The sequence below is a fragment of the Syzygium oleosum genome, unplaced genomic scaffold (genome assembly GCF_021117445.2).
Source record: "Syzygium oleosum isolate NSW1041296 unplaced genomic scaffold, Sole_v2.1 Sole_v2.04, whole genome shotgun sequence".
NCBI lineage: Eukaryota > Viridiplantae > Streptophyta > Magnoliopsida > Myrtales > Myrtaceae > Syzygium > Syzygium oleosum.
Window position 1 is genome coordinate 3,738,726 of NW_026607488.1, and position 17,713 is coordinate 3,756,438.

General features: G+C 42.0%; 1 protein-coding gene across 1 annotated transcript; it reads left to right on the plus strand.

The window, feature by feature from the left end:
• The first annotated feature begins 917 nt into the window (after positions 1 to 917).
• On the plus strand, positions 918 to 13,559 carry LOC130137981 (vegetative cell wall protein gp1-like). The gene is made up of 3 exons (XM_056310750.1): positions 918 to 929; positions 11,148 to 11,944; positions 13,340 to 13,559. The coding sequence occupies exons 1-3, from the start codon at positions 918 to 920 to the stop codon at positions 13,395 to 13,397; spliced, it is 867 nt and encodes a 288-aa protein (XP_056166725.1). The 3' UTR covers positions 13,398 to 13,559.
• The last annotated feature ends 4,154 nt before the right edge of the window (positions 13,560 to 17,713 follow it).

Here is a 17,713-nt window from a genome sequence, read left to right on the forward strand (position 1 = left end):
ACTCAAAATGATGTCGATGTGAGAAATTTTATAAGGCACATGCTGACTGATCGAGTCACAAATTCTTCCATGCCCGAATCTCTAATTCACTTCAAATCTGACAAATAGTTCTAGCGTACTATGCGTAAATCACATTACCTGCGGCATTAACATCACTCAACCGGTACTTTCCAGGGACTTGGCACCGTGAAATTAGGAGCAAGTAAAAGATGCAAATAAACTTTGCTCCGACAGAATCTGGTTCCCCAGGTGTCTGAATAGCTGTTACTTCAGACTTAGATATATCTAAAAGAAACACCTCATTCTAGACTAAGGGCTCGAGAAGAATCCGCAGCATTCATGCTAATACAGTTAAACCAGTCTTTCAGCTGCCTCTTCTCTCTGACATTATGCCTGAAAATTGTGACTCGAGGCAGGATAATTGGCTTCCAAAAGGTAGAAAGTAAAAAAAATCATTGCTGCAAGGAAAGCATCTGGGAAGTGTCCAATACAGCTCCAATACTTGATGCTCATTCAAATGAAGTATATCATATTGAACTAGTCATGCAATTTGCTCCCTGTCAATCCTATCCATCCAATCAAAAGGTGTCTCGACTTCCAAGAGAGTTACATCATTCAAAGTTACGGCATTTTCTGATTTCCATCTTCATGACTGCTTTTAAGTGCAACATTCGTAAAAAATGAAATGTTAAGATAAGTCATTACTCAAAAAAGATGGACCGTACAAGTGCCAGAGGTCTCATTTAAAAATGGTTTTCTTCAATAAACCTAACACAGTTCTCTTGCATCAAATGTGAAAGGTCTAAAGAAGAATAATACGAACTTGTAGCTGGAGGCACCGTGGAAAAGAACAAGACAGCCTTTTGCTCAATGGGGTGTCTACACGGATCTATGTCAAGATATCCAACAGAACGGAGATGAAGCTCATGGTATGTGGGTGTGCATTGCATACAGCACCCATTACTACTGATGCAATCATAGTTAACAGGGCAATCTTCAGTTGAAGATCCGAGCTCGACTACCCATTCTTGGTTTCCTTGGATTGACTACTTGTCAAGCAACACCTCCGAAACAACTAATATCAGAAGATCAACCATCTCATCTCCATTTTTATCAGCATTTTCCCTCTTATTGAACTCCAAATCATCAAAGAATAAGTGACAAGGCAGACCCTGGCAAAGAATTTGTTGATGGTACAGCCAAACTTAGATTTTGAAAACCCAAATGACGAGCAAATACTGTTACATTATGTGTTAGATAGAAGTTCTAAGTAATGTCACCAAATTCTGCTTTTGAGTACAAGCGCTGCTATGCACTACATAACATTACGTACAACGCTCATTTCACCGTCTTATCCTTAGTACTTCCTACTTCTACTTTTGGCTTTTGATTCAGTTTATTGCTTGGCACTGAGGAACAATCAAGAACTAGAAGCAAAAGTTGGAACTTGGAATTGGCCATAACAGATAATTTAATATCAAGGTGAAATCGTAAACCATCCCCATGAGACTTGTCGCGACCTAATCTCCGTGTGGCACCATCTAGGGGTTCGGCTAATAGATTATTAAGTATATACTAATTCGGGCCCTTCCAAGCCCTATCAATTCGCAACTTAAGGTTTAAATTCTTAACATGCAAATGTTTTCATGCTGGAGTCGCCACTAATCTATTGGCAGTGGATCGATTAAAAACCCAAATAAAACATAGAAAAATATTTTTTATTCGTACGAACCAGAAATTTTGAGTTTGGGGACTTGGTTGCGCTAGATTACTCTAACACCCTTTCGATACTTTTTCTTTTCATAAAAAAATGTTTGAGCAGGCAGTTTGGATTCATTTTATTACCTAGTTGCTAACATGTGAGGTGACCATGCGGGTGCGCAATCCACCAATTTAACATTTATAGAACTAGTTTAGATGAATATATTTTTTAAAATAAAATAAATGCAAACACCTCTTCTCAAGACAATATGTTCCAATAGACACATTTCTTTGTATTTCCAATAGTAATTTAGATGGTGTTTTCTTTTAAATAGTATGTTTGCTACGTGACTTGCACTTTCTCTTGTTTTTAAAATTGAATATATCGCGCAATCACATTAAATTTTACTATGCTACTTCTTGTGTACAATGATCTCTCCTACACGAGTTCTTTTCTTGCTCCTTTAACTGTTGATTTGCTTTAAAATAAGGTGCCCGTGAGTGCTTTTCAGATAATGTGCCCATGCAACAATTTTCATTTGTAAGAATCCTATGCGGAGATGATGAGACTTGTCGTCACTCAGACCAACTTCTTGCATTTTACTCGAGAGGCTCATTATTTTTCCCTCCATTACCCTCAATTTCTTCCGAGTTGATCATTCCAAACGTGCATATAAATCTGATAGAGAAAAAAGGTCGATTCGGGGTGGCCTAGCTAAGAAATGAGCTGAGATTTTGGATATGAACTAGGCAAGTGAGTGCCGATACCTTAAAAACTTGGCAGGTTTACTTTAAAGTCAAATTTAATTGTCTGTTTCCTACCGAACATTCTGTATTACCAAGTAGACACCAGTGAAGGTGTCCAAAACCTTTTAACAAGTTTGGAAATTTTTTAAGATTCTTTTGGGAGATCATAAAGGGAAAATGGCACAAATCGTCTATGAATTTTGGTTCAATATGCAATGTGGTTTATGGACTTTTAATTTTTCAATATGGATCCCAAATTATTAATAAATATTCGATCTAGTTATTAGATTACATGAAAATATTCAATGTTGTCATTCCGTTAATCTAAGTTAATAAAATTTGGTGATATGACTTTCAATCCATTAAATTTTAACGGTGGACAACAAAAAAAATTATGCATAGATTATCTAAGTAAGATATTCATTTCAAATTATAATATAATAATCTATGTCATTACATAATGATGGACATGTTAATGTCTTAATGTTTCGTTCATTTTTTGATGTTGATGGATAAAAAGATGGAAATGTTGACTTATCAATTTCTAAAAACCAACTCGGCATATAATAATTCACGTTACCGATTTGTCGTTTAAGCATACGGAAGGACTACTCTGAACATTTATCATTAGTTTAGGAATCAAATTGAATAAATTAAAAGTTTATGGACGATATTACATATTTGGTTAAAGTTTAGACATCATTTGTATCATTTTTCCAATCATAAAAGCTAATCAGAAGTTCGGAATATATATGTTCTAAAGCCAATGAAATTTTTATTATATAGAAATGAAATGTAAACGGTCAATTTAAAAGCCAAAGACGAGCCAGCATAAAAACAGGTTTCAAGATGGGAGCTGAGTGGGACGTGTGGTCAAAGGGGGAGACCGGGGTTGTCCTCTTCTCCGTCCTTATGAATTAACCCAAGTGGGAGCACTTTCACTTTCACACTCCCACCACCCAGTCTCACCTCACCCCCTTGGCATCATTTGATTCCTTTCAACCCACTTTTTTAATCATATCCCATTTATTCCATTGAATTCCCTTTAGTGCCCTTATGGAAAATACTTCATATTTTTTAAAAAAATTCATAATAATAGCTACCTACGATTCAATAATCAACCGTGATTAAAGTTATCGCTTTTATCGCGGTCAGATTCATATTCTAATAATATTTTTCTTTACTAAGTGACACTCGATGTTATATTAACCAAAATTGCACTTGCGTAATAAAGATGATTTGCTTTGATTTGTGTTAGCAGTTGCATCTATTTGGAAGTCATTGCTAGGTCCTACTTATTTTCTAATCACTTCCTAATATATAGGGTCTCTTAATATGGTTGTTTTGGAAAAAATCTTTTTAATTAACATATGGGTAATTGTAATTTTATAAATAGGTTTTGCACCTTTAATATTTAGTTGAGTTTCGAATTCATGCGTTGTCCCGCACCATAAATAGTCTATATGTATAATATATCATAAATTGATTTTGGAATATATAAATAAAGGGCACCGATTTGTTTAGATCGACTAAGAGATGACAATGGCGTGGGGCATGATGGGTTCACAGTCTCACCCCTGCACCCACGCGGGGCAAAATCCTTGCCTCACGTAACTATGCGGGTACACCCACCCCCACAAAATTCTCTAATAGATTAAACAAAAAATTTTATGCAAATAGAGATTATCTTTGATAAAAGATAAGACTTTAGATAAAAGGGTGATCTTGAAATGAATAATTTAGTAGTATTATTATAAATTTAGAATAAAATCTAAAAAAGTTAACTATTTTGACGTGCAATTTTTTAAAATGTAACATAAACAATTAGTTTATAAGAAATTTTTTGGAACAAGTAACCTAGTAGCAGCAGCAATGCCAGTAATAACAGTAACATAAAAAGTGCACCCACTCGTTGTGTTGCTCTCTGAGTCTCTTGCGAAAATGTTTTGTAACATAAAAATTTAGTTTACAAGACATTTTTGGAAGTTGATCTTTTGCGAGACCAATTCTCTACCTTTGGTTCTCTGAATTCGTTTTGCTTTTTTGCTGGGGAAGTCGATTCTTGCAAGAAGCTTGCCCATTCTTCACAACCCGAGTTAATGATATTTGGGAATTTGTTTTGAGTTTCTATTACATTTACATAGGCGTGGGCGATAGCGTGAACAAGTCAAAGTCACGCAACGCAATGCCAAAATGACATGAATGACTCGTGGATGCGAGGCTACACCGACCCAGACATATGATTTGTATATATCTATGAACCAACAGTGAACACATGTCGAATCAATCCTTAATAGTGTCATCGTTCAATGATTGAGCTTTTAAAGTATTGATTAGATCGATCAAATCGGCTCCACCATTGTCGATAAACCCACATAAAAGTAGAAAAGGTACATAAATAGCGGCAAAAGTACACTATAAATGCCATAATTTGTGTACGGCGATCACTTTAGTGTCATAATTTTTTTTCGGATCACTTTGGTGTCAAGTCAGAGCAAAAGAGATCACTTTAGTGCCAATTTGGCCGGAAATCCGACGTGGCATTTTTTATTAATTTTTGACACCGACGTGGCTCGCTGGAGGCTGAGTCAGCGTGTACAATCAGCATTTTTTTTTTAAATAAATTTTTTCAGCGTGTACAGTCAGCATTTTTAATTTTAAATATTTTGTTTCCTTTTTTTTTTCTTCTTTCCTTTTTCTTTTGTTTTCTTTTTTTTCTTTTCTCCCTTCACCGGCCGGTCACCGGTGGCCTCCGGCCACCGGCAAAGCCCGGGAAGGGCTGGGCGAGGGCGGCCTTGCCCATGGCCGGCGAGGGGCAGCCGACCTCGCCGGCGACAGCGAGGCCGCCCCAGCGAGGGTCGCCCTCGCCCGATGCCGGCGACGGTCGCCCTCGCCGAGATCCGGCGAGGGCGACCCTCGCGGCCGGGCGAGGGTCGCCCACGCCCGACTCGAGCGAGGGCGACCCTTGCCCGCCCAGCGAGGCTTCCTCGCCCGACGCGGCGAGGGTCGCCCTTGTCTGATCCGGCGAGGGCGACCTCGCCCGCCCCAGCGAGGGCTTCCTCGCCCGACGCGGCGAGGGTCGCCCTTGTCCTGGATCTCGGGCGAGGCGACCCTCGCCCGCCTGTGCGAGGCTTCCTCGCCCGACGCCGGCGAGGCGGCCCTCGCCCGGGCAGGCGAGGGTCGCCCTCGCTTGAGTCGGGCGTGGGCGACCCTCGCCCGACGCCGGCGAGGGTCGCCCGACGCCGGCGAGGGTCGCCCGACGCCGGCGAGGGTCGCCCGACGCCGGCGAGGGTCGCCCGACGCCGGCGAGGGTCGCCCGACGCCGGCGAGGGTCGCCCGACGCCGGCGAGGGTCGCCCGACGCCGGCGAGGGTCGCCCGACGCCGGGCGAGTGCCGCCTCGCGTATCCGGACGAGGGCGACCTCGCCGGCGTCGGGCGAGGGAAGCCTCGCCCGGGCGGGCGAGGGTCGCTCGCCCGGGCGGGCGAGGGTCGCCCTCGCCCGAGTCGGGCGTGGGCGACCGTCGCCCGACGCCGGCGAGGGCCGGCCTTGCCTGTCGCTGGCGAGGGTCGGCCGCCCCTCGCCCAGCCCTTCCCGGGCTTCGCCGGTGGCCGGCCGGCGAGGGGAGAAAAGAAAAAAAAGAAAAGAAAAGAAAAAGGAAAGAAGAAAAAAAAATATTTAAAATTAAAAATGCTGACTGTACACGCTAAAAAAAATTATTTAAAATTAAAAATGCCATACTGTACACGCTGACTCAGCCTCCGGCGAGCCACGTCGGCGTAAAAAATTAATAAAAAATGCCACGTCGGATTTCCGGCCAAATTGGCACTAAAGTGATCTCTTTTGCTCCGACTTAGCACCAAAGTGATCCGAAAAAAAGTTATGGCACCAAAGTGATCGCCGTACACAAGCTTATCGACTTTACAGATTTCTTTTGCATAAATAATGTAGGAATCGGCCCACATATATTTGTTAGGTTTGGAAAAGTTGGAACGTACGAAATGATAAAGATGAACCCGAAATTCTACAAACAAACGAGCACAAACATCACGTGATGGATGAATCATTACAAGGACGATAAATGAAAGCAGCATTGACCAGCAACAAGCAATTATTTCACGTAGCTATTACGTCAACTAATCCATGAGCTAGAGGATGCCAGAGAAACTCAATTTAATTTAAAATGATGTTCGATCCAAGTATCTTCGAATCCTGCATATCTTTTTAGTGTTGAAAGTTGAAGCGTAATAGCTAGAGGTTAGTTTATTTTATTGAATTGATACGTGTGTTTTAAATAGTTTATTCATTAAACTAACACCTCTGTTCAAAATATATTTGTTTTGAAACACCACGTTTGTTATGCTACTCTCGAATCTCTTATTCATCTAGTCTAAGACAAATAGATCTGACAATTAGGGTAACTCTATTATTGCATGACAAAACATTTTTCTTCAAAATTGTTTAGATGGTATGCGTTTTTGAAGTAGCATGTTCTTAAAGTTCGCACGAATAGGCACCTCTCTTTGAAAGAATACATTTGAATAGACATTTCTTTTTCGCATTTATAGAACTAGTTTAGATGAATATATTTTTTAAATAAAATAAATGCAGACACCTCTTCTCAAGACAATATGTTCTAATAGATACATTTCTTTGTATTTCCAACAGTAATCTAGATGGTGTTTGTTTTTGTATAGTATGTATACTAGGTGATCTGCATTTCCTCTTCTTTTTGAAATTGAATACGTCGCGCAATCACATTAAATTTTACTACGCTCTACTTCATGTATAGAATGATCTCTCATACATGAGTTCTTTTCTTCCTTAAGACAAAGCTTACATCGCAAACCTTTGAGTTCATGACATTCTTCATTTCCATTATTATTTTTCGATATCAATGTTGCATGAGCATTTGCCTAATTCGCTAAGGATTATTATTTTATTCAATACCAATGTAAATTTTTCTAATGGATACAACATTGAACATGTGACATGTCTGTTTTGAGATAGCTGTGTAATAGAAACCATCAACAAGTTAAATATCCAATGAAGTGTAAATTATTTTTTATATTGATAGTAGACATAATGAAAATTCTGTGAACATATATTTTCTTTATGTTTCAATCCTACTATTAAATCAATGAATAACCAACAAGCTACATCACATGTATCACTCTACAAATCATCCAACCCTTTATTAATCAGTCGATGCTTAAGATTTATGTGCTTATCTTTTTGTTTCATTATGTTCATATATTTTCTTTGGTAGAGCATGTCGCCGCACCTTGGCCATCTAGGTTCCATCCCAAATTGCACCAATTTGGGTACGAACATCTTGCCACACCTTGACTTCATAGCTAAATTGCTTCTCGTGCTTTAGAAAAGCATCCTAATACAGCCAAGTCTTAAGCTTAAGACCGTCAAAATTATGGAAAGGATATTTTGTTCATTATTCACAGTAGATATGGAAGTAGCAATTAACACTTCGTTCAACATGGAAAAAAATCATATACTTTACCCAAAGAAAAAGGATTTAAATGGATTTGTCAGCCACAAGCAGGTGCGAGCGAAAGAGGGGGACGGGAGGGGGAAGAGAGGTCGGTCCAACCTAGTGACCAGTGGTGGTGGCGATTGTCATGGCTTTGACAGTCGCTTGGCATCACTAGCGACAAGACACCTTGAAGCTGAGGAGGAGAGATATTTGTGAATAGTGTTTAGTTGCATGATAACAATAACCTTATAATCCAGAGAACTTATAATTTCAATCAAATTATATTGTATTTATTATGAGATCATTAGCACTCTCTCAGTCACACGCTCTATATATTACTTTATCTCTATCTCTTTTCTCTATAGATGTCTTCAACTCGGTAAAAGTTTTGCTAGTTGTTACAATGACAAATAAATGTAAAGATGTTAGACTCAGGATGTAAAGAACAACTTTGGGGGATCTGATCTGTAATTATGTCCATATTAGGGGGTGCAAATTTCTAATTTTTTATAATCTTGTCTAATCTTTTATGCGTGCAGCAACACTGTGCGCTACTGTACATAATAAAGAGAGATTGAGTGAGACTTAAAATGAAAAGACTCTCTCCCTAAAGAAAAACGATGGGTCTATGGGGCTAGAATTGAGAGGAGGTTTTGGATAAGAACTAATAATGTGTGAACCCTCACCAGCAAAAAGTTAAGACAACAAAGACTAACTTGGTCATTGTCGGTCGGCTTACTTTAAGATCAAAAGAAGCTTTATCAAACGCGTGCATCAATATCACCAAACAATTTCATTGGTGGAAATATGATATGAAATGCAGTAAGATAAAGTGTTAGTAAAAGCAGAGAAATGAAAATGATAGTTCTCAACATTTTTCAATATGAACTAATAATGTGGGAACCCTCACCAGCTAAAAAGTGAAGACAACCAAGGCTAAATTGGTCTTTGTTGGTTACCTCACTTTAAGATCAAAGCAGCTTTATCGATGGTGGGATGCACAACATCGAAGTGATGAAACAATTTCTTCAGTGGAAGTATGATGTGAAATGCAGCCAGACAAAGTTCTAGTAAAATGAGAGATGAAAATGATGGTTCTTATCATATTACTCTCGTTGGTGCTCTGGATTTTTCAGCGCTACCTCTTTTAGAGATTTTCACAACATTACTCTTAAGCTCCTGTTGGTGGTGAACGCTTATGGCCCAGATATTGAGGAGAGAGATTTCAATTATCAACGAAGTATAAGGAGTCCAGTTACACCAAACCCAACTTCAATCTGGAGCCTGTCCAGTTTAACTTCACCTGGAGGTGGTGTGACATGGCTTTGATCAAGGTGTATTGCTGACCATTTCGATTAGAGAAAGGGAAAGGGTACCTCGCCTGTTTGAGTTAAGAGCTGGAACGATTGCAGAGTAGATTGAATCTTGAATGAAGGGGCAGTTATTGCAGGACAAGCGATTACCTTGGGAGTAACTTAAATCGTGGAAATAGAGGAAATCATGGAAATGTGGAGCAGTTAGAGAGGGGATCACGCATGAATTCCAGTGATCGTAAATGAAAATCCCAAGAGTATATATCAAAAGAACATAGAGAAAGAGGCGACGCTCAAATTGTCCCATAACTCTACCAAATTTTCCTCGTGATAATTGTCGAAAAAAATCCTAAACCTATTGTACGGCGTTCAATCTAGTCCTAAACCTTAATTTAGTCATATACCTTTCTTGTTAATTTATTCCTAAACCTTCAATTGAGTCAATTTAGTCCTAAATCTTATCTAAATCTTATAATGATTTGCCAATTCAGTTTTTCCAGTCAATTTTGGTCAGAAATCGTTGACATGGTGGTCTAGTCGGTTTTGGTCATCCTACCTGGTACAGTCGGCATTGATGTGGTAAATTTTTGTAATTTTTCTGATTTTTTTTGTTTATTTCTTCTTTTTTCTTTTCTTTTCTTTCTTTTCTTTCTCAAACTCTGGGCTGGCCAGGTTGCTAGCTAACCCTCACCTAGATCTTTGCAAGGGCATGGGCTAAGGCCGCAACGCCCTCACCCAGTGCCGACGAGGGTCACCGGCCTCATTTAAAAAACAAAAGAAAGAAAAGAAAAGAAAAGAAAAGGAAAAGAAAAAAATGGAAAAAAACGTAAAAATTGCATAAATTATCCAAGTTAGCGCCGGTTGTGCCATGTAGACGCCCGACAATCACGTCGGCTATTTCCTGTAAAAAAAAAAAGCTAGATGGACTATATTGGCAAATTGTCAAAATGTTTGGACTAAATTTGTCATATTGAAAGGTTAAATATCGAATTGGCACAAATACAATAAATTTAGTTTTTCTTTTGGTAATTATCCCAATAAATTCTAGTACTGTAATTAAGGGAGTTTATTACTAACAACAGGGAGTTCTTAAAAAAAAAACAAGAGTGCATTTATATCATGGAAAATCAATGATTTGGAAACTATTCTTTTAAAAATGATTTTTTTATCGCTAAGAAAAATTAGTCAATGAAAAATATTTTTATTATCATCCACAATCTATGCCTAAACATTTTTCCTAATGATGAACAGATTTTCATTAATATATTCATTGTTTGGAAGCAACACAAACTATTCTACTTTAGGAAAATGTTTTTCATATCATCGATTTAACGCATAATAAATGCACCCAAAATAAGAATATATGTGACATTTCAAATTTCGGCTTATTTTTGGGATTTATAAAACGTGTAATTCGTCAGTGCGCTTATAATAAAATCTCGCCCGGAACTGATCACTCTTAAATTATTATTTTTAAATTAGAGATTTCGCTAAAATCGCACTCGATCGAATTTGGCCGTTATTTAGAGCCCGAACTTTGGTGACGAATTTCTCGGAGTTTCGTGATAAATTTAATTGGACGGTGTCAATATTATTGTAGCCAGCGTCGATATTGCCCGGAATTATCGAAAAATGAAATTTGAATCGGGTGCGAATTTTGATTAATATACCTCCCTCTGAATTTATTTTATTTAATGTCTTTTTTAGCCTTTTTTTAAATTTAAAATCTGAAATTTTCGTAGCCGTAGGATCTTGGCTCGGCTCACCAAGATCAAATGAGAGCCTCAAGAGGATTGGGTAAAGTGTTTGACCTTCTCTTTCTTTCTCTCACGATCGTCCCCTCCCCTCTCTTCTTCTGGTTCGGCCGAGTTCTTCCTCCCTCCTCCGCACGCCGCAGCTCGTCCGGCCGCCGCACGTCGTCCGCCGTAGCCGCCGTCTGGCCGCTCGTCCCAGCCCGGGCCGCCGTCCGCCGCTGCTGTCCTCCTCGGACCCAGCTGTTTCTTCTTCCTCCTCTCCTCTTCGTGGACGCCCGACCAGCAGCTACCGCAGCTCGTCCTTCCGCCGCGCGTCGTCCGCCGCGGCCGCCGTCCATCTGGCCCGTCGCCGCCGTTGCTGCTGCTGCTCCGGCGAGACCCCCGGTTCCCCCTTTCCCTGTTCTGACTTCCCTTCCCCTGTTTCGCCAGCAACCGTCGCTGCCCTCACCGGCTCACCACTACCACCCGGCTCCCCCTTTTCCGCCTGGTCGCCGCCCCCGCTGCCGCCGGCGCCACTGTGGCCGCTGCTCCCCTGTTCCGGCCACCGCTCCCCTCCCCTTCCTCTGTTCTCTCTCTCTGTCCCTACTCCGACCGTCGCCGCCGTGGGCCGCCGCTCGAACGCCGGAGCTGCTGCTGTCCCGGCGACGTTGCTGCTTCTGTTCCGTCCAACTCGCCGCCGCCCGCCTTGCCACAACCCCGACGACGTTGCTGCTGCTTCCTTCCCCTGTTTCTCTCCCGTCGCCGTCGCTGCCCAGCCGCCGCCGGAGCTGCTGCCGTTCCGGCGAGGCCCCTGCTCACCCCTGCTACCGCCGAGCTGCTGCCGTCTCAGCCGGAGCTCCTTGCCGCCCGGCTGTGGCCGAGAGCCTCGCCGATCGCCGCCGCCGCTGTTGTCCCGACGATTTCTCCGCTCCCCCGCTCTGTTTTCGTTGCTCAAGTCGAGGTAAGCAACTCCCTAAACTTTGTCTAGGACATTGGGTACTAGTAGACTTGTTTAGGGACCAATTAGTGTGGATTGAGGGCTGTTTAAGGACTGATTGGGTTGCTAGATTTGCGGACTGATTATGGCTGGATTTTGAATGGTTTATGGCTGATTTGGTGATGGATTATCGCGGACCTCGATTGTTGGTCTGATGGAGTGACATCGGTTGGGTTATAGAGTGAAACGTGTGTTAAATCGTGTTGGAATGGCAAGCTATGTTGCGGTCGAGCGTTGCTGGATGTGTGGGCTGATTTGGTGCCCGAATTGCGTATGTTGCTTGTTGTTTTGATGGCTGGATTGTAGCGGGATGAGGGTTTTGATGGCTGGATTGTAGCGGGATGAGGAAGGGACGTTGGTTGGGTTATTGAATGAAATGCAGATTAGAATATGTTGGAGTGGCGAGCTGTGTCGTGGTGAATTATTGTTGGATTAGTAGGTTGATTTGACACCCGATTGGTGTATAATATTCGCTGTTTCTATGGCTGGTTGTTGTTGCCTTGAGATGACCGATTGTGAGTGTGTAATTGTGACTTTAATTGTTAGAATCTTGGTTGTTTGATGTGCTAAGCGTGGCTGATTTTGTGGCGGGTTATGGCTGAACTTGTGGCTTGTTTGATGATGGAATCTATGTCAAGAGTATTGGTTGTTCGTGCGTGATTCAAATGCTCGATTGGTGGTGGTTCGCGTTGGTCATTCGTGGTTGGGTTGACACAAATTATGTGGGCATGATTTACAATGATAGATGTAGTGCTTGTGCTAGCTTGTCGTGTAACTGGCATTTGGTTCGATTGAATTGTATGGCGTATGTGATTGCCTGAAAGCCCGGATTGATCGGAGGGCTGTCAACCTGTGGGGTGTTCACCCGGGTGGCGAGAAAGGACTTGTGGGGTGTTGACCTGGGTCGCGAGAAAGGACCTGTGGGGTGTTGACCCGGGTCGTGAGAAAGGTCCTGGAGCGTGTTGACGCGGGACAATGCCCGGATTGATCGGAGAGCTGCCAGCCTGGAGCATGTTGATGCGGGTGGCGAGAAAGGACCTGTGGGGTGTTGACCCAGGTCGTGAGAAAGTTGGATGGATGCGCATGTGTATTATACTTGATTGAATTAGGTGAATGTACATGTGTATGGTGCTCGAGTGATTGTGATATGTACGTGGGATGTTATTGCATTATAGTGTTTGACTAATATGCAAAGTTGGCGTGTGATTGGAGGCGAGGTAAGTATGTCTATGTGAATTCCAATTTGCCGACGGTTAGATTGCATGTTGAGACTTGTCTGGGTACGCATTGGTCTATGTGGGGTTTAGGTTGTCTGCTTATTGAGATTTATTCTCATTGTTGTATATTAAACAATTTCAGATCCGCGACCGTGATTGATTTGGAGATGTCGCCAAGGTACCATGGAGACCGGGGATAGGTCGGGTTACCCCGTCTTTTGAGCGCTCCGTTTTGGTAGAGGAGATAAGTTTAACAAACACCGTCCCTTTTTTATGAACGTGGTTTGAAGTTAGTAGCCTGGTTTAAGGTGATGTAAACGTGAAGGTTGTAAGTTATATTAAATGTATTCTTGTTTTGAGTACGTGCCTTTCGGCTACCCCTCCTTGATTGTTTCTTGTCTGGGTTGTTTAAATTTCGTTTCCGCTTGCGTACGACTTTGGGTGTTTTGTTTGGGTCGGCGACGCGTCCTGGGACGTCGCGTTCAATACGACCGTCGAAGTGGTGTTGCGAGTCCGTTGGGGTTCAGGGCGTGACAATATAACCACCAGCAAGTTTGATATTTGATGCTCATAAAATGCTTATTATTCAATCAATTATGTTTCTTTTTGCTTGACAATGCATGTCCAATCCCACAGATTTAAGGTCACGTTTCCCACAGATATATCACATGAGTAATGTTAAGAATGCGAAAACTAATTTACAAAATCAATAAATATAAAATGGAATGAGCTATTACATAAGCAATTTTGTATCTAACATCTCATAAGAGTATGTCATGTCTCTTGACGCAATCTTGTTAACTATTCTTCACATTGCTAGCATTAGTCATCCCTGAATAGGTAACAAAAACTGATTCCAGGATTTGGCATTTGATCTCAGAGGACATGGAAGGTGAGATATTGGAAAGTATCTTGCATTGACAAATAAGAACACATACGAGTTTCATTCCATCCCTCAGCATTATTCTGCTACTTGTAAGTGGTCTTCCTTCAAGGAAAAAATGTGTTTATGTGTAGATCCTTATGTGATCATGTGGCACCATTAGGTCCATAGCACTCACCTATGTCTTCTCAATACTAATCTTCACACCGTCTCACCAAAGGAATTCAATCTACAAGGCTATCTGATTCAGAATGTTCGTGTGAATCGGACTCATGTTTCTGCTTCTTTTGGGACATGTGATGCGCCTGCTGTTAAAGACCGTCCACAACCTCGGGATTCCAACGATGAGGCTGTATAATGTTACTGTTCTTTTGTTGGGTTCAATGTTGTATATTATCCTGGGATGTTTGTGGTGGTCTACGATAGGTTCGTCTATGTAAAAATGAGTTACGTTTGGGAGATCGTTAACTTGTGCCTTGGGAACTAAGTTGCCGGGTTTGGCGAGCTTAAGAGAATGAGCTTTCGGTGGACAAGATGCAGGATCTCCTACTTTATGAAGTGTTGTTGATATCCTTGAAGTCTGAACAAGTGATCACTACTCTGAAGTCTCTACGCATAGCCAGTTTAGAGAGAAATTGGAAAGGCTTAAGCTAGCTTACTCATCACTTAGAATGTGTCGCAAACCATAGTGCTGGTCTAAAGATTTCACTATGTTCATGGCTTTATTTGGACTGGCAGAGTGTCGTTGCGTCTCCCTTGGACTATTTCACGACACTGAGGAGTAGCCGCCCACTAGTCCTAAAGAAGAATCAGAAGTGCAAGAAGACAATCACTTGGTGCATCCATCTCCTGACAAAATTTACGATTTACAAGCAACATTCAATGAGGCAACAACGTTCATCAACTAGCTCACATCTATGGAAGAGTCAGAGGAACAATACAAAGAACAAAATGGAACAGCGATTACTATTTGTTACACAAAATAGTTTAATAACCACCTGTCGCCGTCCACTTAGCCGATGTTTACCAAGAAAGAGAACAGTTGGTCATAAAAAGCATGGTGACAATATGGCGGCAGCTTATATATTGTTAGCATTGTCGCGACCTACCCGTCGCGATCGGATTTAGGCCAAGAGGTATTTATCGATGGATATGAACAACGATTGGTTCGTTTGAATGGTGAACCAAATGGTTCATTAATCCAATGACCAAGGCACTTCCAAGTCTCATACCTCGCGCAATGAGAATTTTTTAATTTACACATTTGATTGGAGTCGCCACTAGCCATGATCAAGGGTCGGCTAGAAACCCTGATCGAGATGCGAGAGTGTCGTCTCGATACGCGCGAAAACCAGAGATTCTAAAGTTCGGGTACTTGATTACACTAGCGATCTAACTAGTACCCTTTTGGTACCTAAACTTGAATGTTCGCAAACTAACGTACCGGGCAGCTTATCGAAAAAAAAAAAGCTCAGATAATACCAATCAATGTATTAAAAGTGCGCAACCAGATAATCATAAAGAGAATAAACAACCAGCGACCTAGCATCGTCTCTAAAAAAGAAAATGCAATCAAAAGCCCTAAGGTAAAACCCTAATGGCTTATCCGATTTTTGAGAATTTTTTAGAGGATTTTTCTCATTTTTCATTTTTTTTGGAGTTTTTAAACCTAAAATCTAGTGAAATTAAGCCCAAAACTGATTTCTAAACATTTCCTAATTTTCTGATTTTTTTTGGAATTTTTCTGAATTTTTTAATATGTTTTGAATTTTCTAAATTTTTTAATATTTTTTATTTAATTAATTTTTTTGGGACTTTTAAATATTTTCGAATATTTTTTGGAATTTTTAAAATTTTAATTTTTTTTTGAATTTTGAAAATTTTTATTAATAAAATAAAGATTTCGGACTGGGTCCCCTGACCCGATCGCCCTACTACTCGACCCGGGTTTCCGACCCAACCCGGGGACCCCATTTTCATTTCTTTTCAATATTTTTGTATTCTTCTTCCTTTTCCCTTTTTTTTGTTGTTTCTCTTTTCTTTTTTCCTTTTTCTTTTCTGGTGTTCTCTTCGTGTCTTCTGCCTAGAAGTCCCACTGAATGTCCTCTTCTCGGTGGTTCACCGGCAACTACCACACCGAACCAAAATTGGCCTCCTTGATGGGCGCCGACGTCGAATCTGCTTCGACCAGAATCACGACACCACCATCACCGAGCCACCCTCCTTAATCCACAACCACCAGCCACCAAAACGCCAACTTTGATGACCGTTTTTTTCACTTTTCGATCACCAGATTTCCCACGGCAACAATACGTGCTAAAACGCTAACAAACAGACATACACGCATATGAAACGGGGATAGTGAACCAACGGTAGCGGCATCAGACCACGGGCGACGCCGGCATGGGGGGGAATAGATCTCTGGCGAAGGTCTCATCCATGGCCGACTCAAACGACGAGAGATATGCCACGAAACCGAAAGAAGTCACAACAACAAAAAAACACAAAGTCAGACAACATTCGACAAATATGAGAACTAATCAAGCATAAAAATCTAGTTCAAGTCGCTGGTTCCACAAAAAATCATTCGGACCCCATTTTGGCATTTCGTCGAACATGTGATGTGCGAGTTCATAAAAATGTTTTGGAGTGAGATTTGATGCGGTTTTTAACTCAAACGTGAAGTGAGAAGATCCATACAGCCATATTTTGCCACAATAAGGTCTCGGTTTGCATAACAATGACCCAAAAATGCAAGATCAGACTCGGGGTCCTAAACTCAAAGAGGTTCATTAATACATTTCAACGAACGGGTGGGATGTACCTAAAACTAATGGCTACTAAGTCGATCTCGGTGGGATTTGAAAGCTCTTTCTTGATAAAGACTGTTCAAGAACACTCATAGGAGATTAAAAAAAGTTGTCCTCATTTTGTGGTGCCGGGCGACCACTGAATAGGTTCGGTGTGCCCGGCACCCGAGAGGCAGGGGAGTAAAAAGCGAAACAGAGGAGTAGAAACAAAACCCACCTGGTTCGTGTCTATCCGAGACTAAGCACGGTGGCTGGGGGGTTCGGTGGCATCTCGGGTGGTCCTTCGGCGAGCGGGTAAGACCCAGAGTCAACGATATCGCTTGGCTCTCTCTCGGCCTCCTCTTTCTTCTCTCTAACTCTCTCTGTTTTTCCTTGTATTCAACCTCTCGCGCGAAGCTCCGACGACCGGATATGAAGAGCTGGTTGACTCGGGATCTCGATGCACGGCGGAGAGGGGGAGGGGATTCGCCAGACCACCTCCTTTTTATGGAGCGGCCAGAACACTCCCCTCTCTAAAGACCCCTCAATCCTCCTTCTCTTCTTCAAACTTTCTTTCTTCGTTCTCTCCCAGACCTGCCTCCGACGCTTTGCTCTCTCCTTTTTCTCTCTCGGATCCCTCGGTTCTCTCTCTCGCTCCGTGGAACCCCCCATTCTTCACGACCAGATATGGTCTTAAAGGAGCTGGCCAGCACGCCCGCGTGGCCCCTGCTGCCGGCAAGCGTGCATGGCCTCTGCCACCGCCAAGCTGCCGCGGCCGGTCGATCTCGCGACCCGCGGATCGTGCTGCCATCCCCGTGCCTCTGGCTCCTGTTCTGTTCGTCCT